This window comes from Lepidothrix coronata, unplaced genomic scaffold (genome assembly GCF_001604755.1).
Source record: "Lepidothrix coronata isolate B3197 unplaced genomic scaffold, Lepidothrix_coronata-1.0 Scaffold304, whole genome shotgun sequence".
NCBI classification, from domain to species: Eukaryota; Metazoa; Chordata; class Aves; order Passeriformes; family Pipridae; genus Lepidothrix; species Lepidothrix coronata.
In genome coordinates this window covers 866,113-875,777 of record NW_016690484.1, presented here as the reverse complement: position 1 = coordinate 875,777, position 9,665 = coordinate 866,113, and the positions used below count along the sequence as shown (strand labels likewise).

The 9,665-nt window shown below is 59.2% G+C and overlaps 2 protein-coding genes across 6 annotated transcripts in view; one reads left to right on the top strand and one right to left on the bottom strand.

Moving 5' to 3' along the window:
* Positions 1-87: 87 nt before the first annotated feature.
* LOC108508561 lies at positions 88-8,427 on the bottom strand. Of its 5 annotated transcripts, XR_001878429.1 has the most exons (9): positions 8,212-8,427; positions 7,683-7,866; positions 4,350-7,544; positions 3,589-3,831; positions 3,150-3,322; positions 2,791-2,908; positions 1,577-1,965; positions 1,339-1,425; positions 88-1,226 (listed from the first exon to the last, which is right to left on the bottom strand). XR_001878429.1 is itself a non-coding variant. In XM_017837421.1 (7 exons), exons 1-7 carry the CDS (start codon positions 8,415-8,417, stop codon positions 1,705-1,707), a joined length of 4,380 nt encoding a protein of 1,459 aa, XP_017692910.1. In that variant the 5' UTR covers positions 8,418-8,427; the 3' UTR covers positions 88-1,704. The 5 variants fall into 5 exon arrangements, 2 of the variants coding, with proteins under 2 accessions (XP_017692910.1, XP_017692912.1); XR_001878430.1 differs by lacking the exon at positions 1,339-1,425; XR_001878431.1 differs by lacking the exon at positions 1,339-1,425 and having other exon boundaries at positions 88-953.
* Positions 8,428-9,393: 966 nt separating this feature from the next.
* The window catches only part of NAPB (NSF attachment protein beta), a 10,088-nt gene continuing 9,816 nt past the window's right edge, over positions 9,394-9,665 (top strand). Inside the window, exon 1 of the mRNA XM_017837420.1 lies at positions 9,394-9,546. Within this exon, the coding sequence (XP_017692909.1) occupies positions 9,449-9,546 (98 nt within the window). The 5' untranslated portion in view covers positions 9,394-9,448. The remainder of the gene's footprint in view (positions 9,547-9,665) is intronic.

Below are 9,665 nucleotides of genomic sequence, written 5' to 3'. Positions count from 1 at the left end.
ACGCTGGGATGAGGGGGATGACGCCGTGGGATAGCGCAGTGGGATGGTTGGTGGGTTCTTAACTTAACCAGGTACCTGGTTCCAAGGCCCCTCTTGGAGGGAGTTGCCACTTTCCACTGCAAAACGTCCTGCATGTCTTTAATTTCCACGGGGGAACACAAATGTCCTCCAAGCCTCCTGTCCTGCCTTTTGGGTTGCTTTTCCTCCAGAGGAAATGTAGTCATTCCTAGCCCAGCTGCCTTTCCAATAAAAACTTGCCGGCTGCTCCATCACCACCTGCTTCCTGCCCCTTTGGAATGTTTCTTTGAATTCAGTCTCTTCCTTGGTGCACCTTTTCCTCTTCTTTCTTTGTTGGCCCAAGCGATGCTTCCACTGGGACAGTCCAGTTTATCCCAAACTCTGAGGTTTTGGTTTCTTGCAGGGATGAACCAAGGGAAGCTGGTAATTCCTTCATGGCAGAGGAGACATCTCCAAAGGCAATTGTGGTTTCGATTTGCCTCCCTGATTTCCCAGAGCGTAAATTCCATTAATTTTATGGTCTTCTGGATAGGTAAACTGGGTTGTTATTTTGGAGTGATCCGTTAGTTCTGCGTAATTACATCTTCATGTAGTGACAAGTGTGGCTGGTCAAGGTTTTCCTCAAAAAAACCAAGCCAGCAGGGAAAAATGGTGTGGAAATGGGACGTGGATACAAAGGCCAGCGAGTCCTCACAGCCTGGGTAACTCTGTAACTCACTCCTTCCTTCCTGCCTTCCTCCCTTCCTTCCTCTCCCCCAACCCCACAGGTCCCCATGGACTCTCCCAGCACCTCTGGGGCTGCTCTGCTCCTCCATCCACCCCTGCTCCCTGCTTTATCCGTTGCAGATTGCTTCCCAGAATCTCCGGTGTGCCTGCTGCTCTCCCTTGGAACACAGAGGAGATTCCTTGCGACCGCACAGGTAACAGAATTCCTGCTACGGGGAACGTGATAGAGAGGCAGGTGGGGACACCGAGGTGGGGTTGGAATGGGCTGTGCATCCAGCCAGTTGTGATCTGCTGTGGTGTTGGATTGTGAATTCCACAGGGAAGGCTTGTTTCCAGCCCTCCTGCACGCGCGGTATTCCGGCATGGATCAGCGTTTCCATGGGACACCTGCAGCTCCGTCCCCTGAGGCTGTGAAGGATGGATGTGGAGAGCCAGAGATGCAGGAGCAGCCAGTGTCACCAGTCTGGGATCCTCTGGAAGCTCTGAGGTGGGTGATGGTTGGAATTGAGCATTTTACTTGGTAGGAGAAAATCCTGGGGTTGAGGGGGATTTTGGGAGGAAATCTGCGGGATTAGGGACACAATAGAAACATACCTGCTGCTGTATCCCTGGATATGTGATGTGTGACCTTGTCTGCTCTCTGCAGTGCAGAAAGACTGAGCAACTCTGGATCATAAAATCCTGGAATGGTTTGGGTGGGAAGGGACCTTAAACTCATCCCATCCCACCCCTGCCATGGGCAGGGACACCTCCCACTGGAGCAGGTTGCTCCAAGCCCTGTCCAGCCTGTGTCACCACCTGGTGTTTGCTGCCCTGTGGGTAAAACACTCACCAGAACATTCCTGGCCTCCCCACGGAGCCTCTTCCAAGATTTTCCTGCCACAGTGGAAACGCTCCAACACGAATCCTTCATCTTGCAAATATTCCAACGCCATCAGGATGAGAAGCCCCTCCCTGGTTTTACAGGTGTCTGTCCATAGCTGTGTGTCCTTTCCTGGGACTGGGATGCTTTGGGATATTCCTGGTCTGAGGGGGTGGTTCTTGCACCCCAGCCATCAGGGTGGGCTCCGCCTTTGCTTCCCGAGTCTTGCGGAGCCCTAACTCATCCCTGCTGGAATTTAAAGCCTCCTTGGCTCTGTGCCACGACAGGTTTTTCTTCCACTGCAGGCAAAAAGCAGCAACTTCTTCCGCTTCAGGGTCAGGTGAGGGTTGTCCCAAACCCTGTTGAACAAAATAATTGCTTTAAATATCCCTGTACATCCTAAATGACAGGAAAGCCTGGATGTGAGCTGATCCATGTGGGATTTCTACCTCTTAATGCTCACAATGCTTAGAAATGCTCAAAAAGGTGCTTACAGGGAGAGAAAAGGAGTGCAGTTTCTTGAGAAGCAGGGAAATTTCCAAAGGGAGATTTCCAGGTCAAAAAGGACTTTGGAATCTAGACAGTCAGGATTAATTAATTGATTAATCCAGGCTGGAATCAGCGAAGTGAAAAATGGACAAATATAGGAAGTTTTAAGTTTGGGCAATTAATTAACACAGGAGGAGCTTTGTCACGCTTGGGGCTGATTATACAGGGAATGGGATTTTAAAAAACTGTCTCCTTCAAAAAGACAGGCTGATCCCAGAAAATGTTGTAGGATTGTAGAGGAGGATGGGACTCATCTGGAAATGCTGCCTCAGGAGAGGCTGGTGGTGGTTGCACTTGTTTTCCAAGTGTTTTCAGGTAAAATCTGCTCCCACAGACTGTTTCCAGTTGGATCAGTTGGCTGTTGATGGCAGCTGCATGGAAAGCTCGTGGGAGCTTGGCTTTTGGGAATAAAGGGGATTGGCAGGGACTATTTCCAGCTAAAGGTGACTCCAGGAACAATACCTGGGAAGGTGTAAGGTGGGCTTTGGAAACGAGACAGAAAGGCACGGGATAAAAACATCCCAGGAGGAATGTTTGCTCCAGCTGGAGTCCCACAGCACCCGGGGCTTGGAGCAACCCTTCCCCCTGCCCCCAGGCATTCCCTGATCCCGTGGCTGATCCCAAGGCTCACTCACTTTGACAGAGGCCGCCTCGGCCGCGCCCAGGAGGTGCCGCACCGCTCGCACCAGGTTCTGCGCGTTGCTCAGGAGCAGCTCCGAGGAGGCCTTGCTCTCCCCAGTCACTGCTTTCACCCTGAAAAGACATTCCAGAGGGTTTTACTGGAAGGGAATCGGGCATCCCACAGTGTCATTGCTCCAAACCCGGCTCGCCCCTGTGCCATCCGAGCAGGGAAACCCAGGCAGGAGAGGGAACCCTCCGAATGGTGTCCGAACTCCCACCGCCCACAAGGACCTCCGGGGGCCACCACGCACATTCCTTCTCCAGGGTCTTGGGATGACCTTGGGAGAGGTGATCCCTGGGCCTGGCAGCTCACCTGGCCACGATGCCGAGCTGGCTGCTGAGGGTGTGGGTGTGCTCGGAGGCGCGGAGCAGCTCCGTGGAGCATCTCTGGTCCGGGCACTGCTTGGCAAGGATGTGCCCAAATCTGACAACCACCTGCCCGTCAGAAGCGATTTGCCTGGCACAGGCAACAAACTGCTCCTTGCTCTAAAACGGGATAAAAATCAATGGGACTGGGGAGGGAAGGAGGAAAAAGCTTTTCCCGCAGGACAGGGAAGGATATGTGAGGCCCGGATGCATCCTGGAACGAGGAAAGGATGGGATGCCAAGCTCACATCTAACCAAGAGGAAGGAATTTTGAGTATTTTGCATAAATAGAGCTGGTGCCTCTCTCCTGAGAATGGGGTGACACAGGGATTTGGGATGGGCTTTGTGATCCTTAGGGAGAGGTGGAGGGGTGGAATGCTGCGTACCGCGATGGGGCCCTTCTTCCTCAGGAACTGAGCCATGTGGAGCATCCTCATTGCCATGTCCTGGATGACCTGGGACACCTTGCTGGGGCTGCCCTGCTGTGTGTCACAGTTTCCTCTCTTATGCTTTGCAGGGGAGGTGCTGGAAGGGCCATCCTGCTGCTGTCCAGACAATAATGGAAGAGATTCCAGGTCCGGAGCGTGCAGACACAGCGGTGCCGAGCGGCCTCCTCCACCCGCCTGCTTCTGAAACAGATTTTGGTGAGTAAAGTTGGTGGGAGAGGCGGGGGCCCTGCTGCGTCTGTTCCAACTCCCCACCAGCCCTTCTTCCCAGATCCAAAGCCCCTGGAGCCAGCTCCAAATGGGAGCAGCTGTCACTGACAGTGCACAGTTCAGAGCACAGTTGAAACAGTTCTCCTGAGGGACCTGGGTCATGTGCCAAAGCCTTTCCCAGCTCCCAACGCCCAGCAGTGTTTGCTGTGGGAGTGGAGTTGCTGATATTCCCAGAGGGAGCTTGTGGGAAGGTGAGGGAGAGTGGTACAGCCCCTGCCCCTCTGGAATGGCAGAGTTTGGGATGGGTTTGCTGATGCCGATCGGATATCGGGACTCCAGGGCTGCCAGCAACCTGAGCTGCCCAGGGTCAGAGTGCTGGCCTACAGAGGCCCTGCCAGCATCCCTCACATTCCCACTCCATGCTGGGAGCACCAGGAGTGACAGACCATCACCCTGCAGGAAGAGCTGATAGGGAAAAAGAGCTACTGTACCATTTCACCTGCTTCCTGTGGAGCTCCACTCCCTGCTCTGCTCCCGAGCGGGCGACTTCCCGCTGCCTCAGTGGGCTGTGGGGCTGGGCAGAGCTGGGATTGTCCTGGGGATGCCCGGTCCCGCTGCAGGCGTTCCGTGATGCGCCGCAGGACGTCTGTGCCGATGCCACGGGTGGCCTGGAGCTGTGTGAGGAGGTAGCGGGCCTGGGCTGACCAGTGCAACACCACACTGTCCAGGTGGGCATCCCCTGTGTCCTGGGGATCCCAGGTGTCCAGGTGGGCATCCCCCATGTCCCAGTGGCTCCGGAGGCTCCGTCGGACACTGCCCACGGCGTGGGCCGTGAGGAGCAGGAGGTGCTCCGCTGTGGAGAGCGGGTTGTCCCACGGTGGCAGTTGAGCTCCAGCCTCCAGAGCGTCCCAGAGGGTGTTCCTGACCCACTGGACGTCAGCCATGAGCCGACTCGCCTTCTCCTCAAAGGCCTCCTTGCTCCTGTCCCTCTCCTCGTGGGAGAGGCCGGGCAGGGCTGCTCCAACCACGTCCTGGATGACGTGCAGCTGCTCCGTGTTGGCCCTCTCCAGGCGGAGCAGTAACGCCCTGGCCCTGAGGGCCACGTCCCTCTGCAGGAGCTCGAAGCGGATGGACAGGCTGGCTGAAGGCAGTGGGGAGACCAGGAGGGTGTTGGAGACCTCCAGCAGTGCTTCCATGAGCACCTGGATCTCCCCCCGGAGCGCCAGGATTTCCCTGGCACCACGGTCTCTGGGACAGGACAGGTAAGAGAGCCGGGCGGCCTCCTGCAGCCTCAGGGAATTCTCGGCCACAGCAGCCAGGAGGGTCTGTGAGCCAACCTTGTTCCTCACAGCCCTGCTCAGCTCCCTCAGGAACAGCACATCCCTTCCCACGAAGCGATCCATGGCGTGCAGCAGGACACACATGCCCACGGCCCACCGGACACCGTGCAGCTCCAGGATGGCCTTTTCCATCCCACAGGAGCCCCTGAAGGATTCTGCCTTCCCCAGGAACACTTGGGTGTTCAGCTGAGCACGGGAAAACTTGGCTTGGACCTGCAGAAAGCCATCCCAAGCTTGGGAGGGAATGGGATTTTCCTTACTACAGGCTGTGCTTGCAATGTCTTCTGCCAACTGCACTGCTCCTGCTAAAGCCAGCATGGCCTCATCCAAAGCCTGCTTCCCTCTTGGAAAGTCACCTGACGAGATAAACCCAAGCACTTGCTGGGACAGACTATTCCAAGAGCCTGCCACGGCTGCCAGGCATTGCTGGGTGTCCCGGATCTTTCCCAAGAGCCTGAGTGCCATGTGGATCAGCCTGCCTGGAGCACGGAGCTGGCTGCGGGCCGTTTCCATGGCCAGGCTGATAATCCTGGGGGTCAGTGCCGTGATGTCCCGGTGCTGTCCCAGCACCAGGAGCTGGGGGGGGTCGGCCACAGGCAGTGCTTCCCGTGCTGCATCCACACAGCCCTCGCAGAGCTCCAGCAAGGCAGAGCCAGCGGCACTGACGGCAGCTGTGTCCCAGGCTCGGGATGCTGCCAGGAGAGCCGTGATGGCAGGGTGTGCACCCCCTTCCCACGGAACATCCAGGTGGAAGGTGCCTGCTGGCGAAGATGGAGGACTTGGGATGTCTCCATGGAATGTGGCCTCATCCATACTGGTTTGTATCCCAGCGTGGGATGGGCTGAGCTCTGGCCCCTTTGCCACCCTGGTGCTCCGCACTCGCTCCCGGAGCGGGCTGAGGATATCCGGGTGGTTGGACCCATCCAGCCCGGCTTGGACACGGAGAACAGTGTCCATCAGGCAGCTGGCTGCCTGGGAAAAGGTATCCCGGGATTGGAGGCACTGGGCTGGCACTGCCCTCAGCTCCAGGATGGAATTGGCCAGTTGCTCCACCCACACCAGCAGGCCATTCCTGAAGATGGGATCTGTGGCCCTGTCCACGTGCCGGGTAGTGGCTCCAACCACCCAGCGTGCCCAGCCGGTGAGGCGAGCGGCGTGCCAGGAGAATCCCTCGGGATCCCAACATCCCAGCGCCGCCTCACACCATTCCCTGTGCTTGGCCATCTCCAGGACAGACAGCTCTAGGAATTCCCGTGTGCCGACCGTCTCCTCGAAGCAGCGCAGGAGGCTGCCGGTGGCTCCAGCCCAGGCGTGGCACAGGGCCTGGAGCTGCTCTGCTCTGGTGTTCCCACTCCTTTCCAGGAGCAGGGAAGGGAGGCTGCCCAGGAGGCTCCGCAGGTGCTCCACCCACTCCCAGATTTCCCTGGCAGTTTGGGATTTGGTGCACCGGGCCAGAACCAGCTCGGCCGCTCGGAGCATCTGCTGGGCCTGAGCAAAGACGGCGGCGGTGAGGGGCTGGAGCTTCCTTAGAATTCCTCCTGGTCCTGCTGGAAAACACCCTGAACCAGCAAGAGCAAGGGCACCTTCAACCAGCTGCCTCAGGGGCTCCTTCTCCTCAAAGAATCCCTCGAGGATTTGGCACAGAGTGGCCCTGAGCACAGTCTGGTCCAGGTTTTCCAGCTCCTCCCTCATGCTGTGACATTCCTGCTCAAATCCATGCTCTCCCTGGCCCTGTCCTGGACATCCTTCCAACCGCCTCATGCGGCCGCAGATGCTCTTCCTCAGCCTTAGCAGGACCCAGCAGCGTTCCACCAGCTCCAGCTGCAGATCCAGCCTGGATGAGTCTGCCAGCAGCATTCCATGGAGAACCACCGCTTCCAGGTGGGAGCTGAGCCCGCCCTCGGAGAGGCGCAGCCTGTCCGGGTGGGAGAGGAGATCCAGCAGCATGTTCACCTGCTGGGAGAAGATCCCGCTCCTGTCCCGGGGCTCCATGAGCAGGAAGAGGAGGTCCCCGATGGTCCCCTCTGTCAGCTGGAAAGCGTCGTCTGCAGAGAGGTCGGCTCGGGGATCCCTGGAATGTCTGACGGCTCCGTGGAGCAGGGGGACACACCGGTGCAGGAGCTGCAGGGTGTGGGCCAAGCTCTTCCGTGCGGGACCATCCCCGAGTTCCTGGAGGCGCTTGGCTGTCAGGCGGCTCAGCAGGAGCACGGCCTCGGAGAAGGCCTGGAATGCTGCCAGGAGCCCCGGCGTGTCCCGGGCATCCCGCAGCACACGCAGGCACTCCAGGAGCCGGCCGGCTGCCCGGGTGATCCGCCTCATCCCTGCGGCCTCTTCCAGCTGAAGGACCTAACCAGGGAACGAGGCACAAAATCCAGTGAGGAATTCCCATCCCTGTTTCATCCTGAAGGGGGGAGAAGGTGCGGTTTGCTCCACAGATCTGCTGGAGCTTCCCCAGCTCGCATCCCTTCCCACCTTCCCGCTCACCTTCGCTGTCTCCGTGAGGACTCTCCTGGCGGCCGCTGCCAGGTGCTCCCGGAGCTGAGGGCTCTCCGGGTGCTCCTGGAGCCGGAGCGCTGCCAGGAGCACATCCCTCCCGGCCTGCTCCAGGGATTTGGCCATGGGACACGTCTCCTCCGTGGTTCCCTCCTCGCTGGACTCCCGGGCCAGCCTGGAATGGGAGGGTTGGGCTCAGCGCTCCGGTGGGCTGGGAAGCAGCATGGATGGGAAGTGTTATCTCAACCATTCCCCACACCAGGGCTGGCTGGAATCTGTAGAATCTGCCTCTGGAAGGTGGGTGTTGTCTGCCAGGATCTGTGGGTTTGGTTTGCTGAGGTGTTGCTTTGCCGTGTCCCTTCCAAGCACATATCCCTGCTTTTCCTTCCCACTTCTATTCCCCATTCCTGATCCTACCTCTCCCCGAGGATGCAGGCTCCTTACCAGCTTTTCCATCTCTTCCCAGCCCCCAAATCCACCCGGGAGACTCCCATCCCCCTGAGCCTCCCATCCAGCTCACCTTCCTGCCACAGCAGCGAGTTCTTCCAGGGCTTTGGCCAGTTTTTCCGCCTTCTCCCCTAAGTTGGGAAAGGCCTCACAAATCCCATCTTCCCGTTCCAGGGCCAGGAGGAGGTGGCAGAGCTCCACAGCCATGGGGCAGAGGATTCCCTGGATAGCTTTGTTTTCTGCTGGGAGCCCGAGCTCGGAGAGAGGAAAAGGCTCCATGTTGTCCCGCCTGGAAAAGGGAAACAAAACCTGGGATTATTTGGGATCCGGTGTGGAATAGCTACCGGTTTTGCCAGCAAGCTTGGATGTGGATGGGAGCTCCCGGCTTGGGAAAGGCTCCTGGTTTAGTTTCTCCCAACCCTAAAAGAGTCACCTGCATTTCCTGGGACACTGCCGCCGAGATTCCCTTTCCCGGGGGATCGCAGGGTGTTCCCGGGGCAGCGGGGACGGGGGGATCGCAGGGTCTTCCATCCCCAGGGCCATTCCCGGTGTTCCCGGGCCGGGACGTTCCCGTGGGAGCGGCCACCGGGACGCGACAGCGTCGCCATGGAGACGGCGACAGCGCGTGGTGACGTCATCGCGGCGCGCGGGCGCGGGGCACGCCGGGAGTTGTAGTCCCGAGTGGCTGCTCAGGGGTATGGAATTCCATCATCCCAGGGGAGGATCGGGCAGGAATGTCCCGGTTTCCCGCGTGCAGGGAAGTTGCTGATCAGCCCCCTGTGCTCAGGCAACGGGGGCAGGAACAGAGGTGCGAGCGAGGCCCGTTTTCTGCCCCTTCTCTTGCCTTTTTCCTTGGGGCGGGATATTCCCAGGAAAGGGGAGCCCTCCTCCGTGGAGCCTGAGCTTCGGCTGTCCTGCCTTACGGGAGAGCTAATTCCCTGGAAACCTGGAGAGTGGCACAAATAAAAGCAGCATCGGAGCTGCAGGAAAACACCGCCAGGATCGAGCTGACCCAGATCCAACAGCGCTGGATCCCGCTCCCCTTCCCTGGGAATTCAGCACTGGAAGCTCCCGAAGGAATCCACCTTTGGGAACGACTAAAGGGGTCCCAGCTTTCACCCCCCCCCCCCGGGACGAGCCGGTCTCTCCCACGTGTGCGGGGCGCAGCCGGGCATCCATCCGGATCCATCCGGGATCCATCCCGCATCCCGGATCCCGCATCCTGCGCGCGCCCCGCCCCGCGCACGCGCCCGCCGCGCTCCGGGTGCCGCGGAGGAGGAGGAGGAGGAGGAGGAAGAGCATCGGGAGCGATGGACAGCGCGGGGAAGGAGCGGGAGGCCGTGCAGCTCATGGCCGAGGCCGAGAAGCGGGTGAAGGGCTCGCACTCCTTCCTCAGGGGGCTCTTCGGGTGAGCGCGGCGGGGGAGCCCCGGCTCCTGCATCCCCCCTTCTCCCGGCTCCTGCATCCCCCCTTCTCCCGGCTCCTGCATCCCCCCTTCTCCCGGCTCCTGCATCTCCCCCCCCTCCC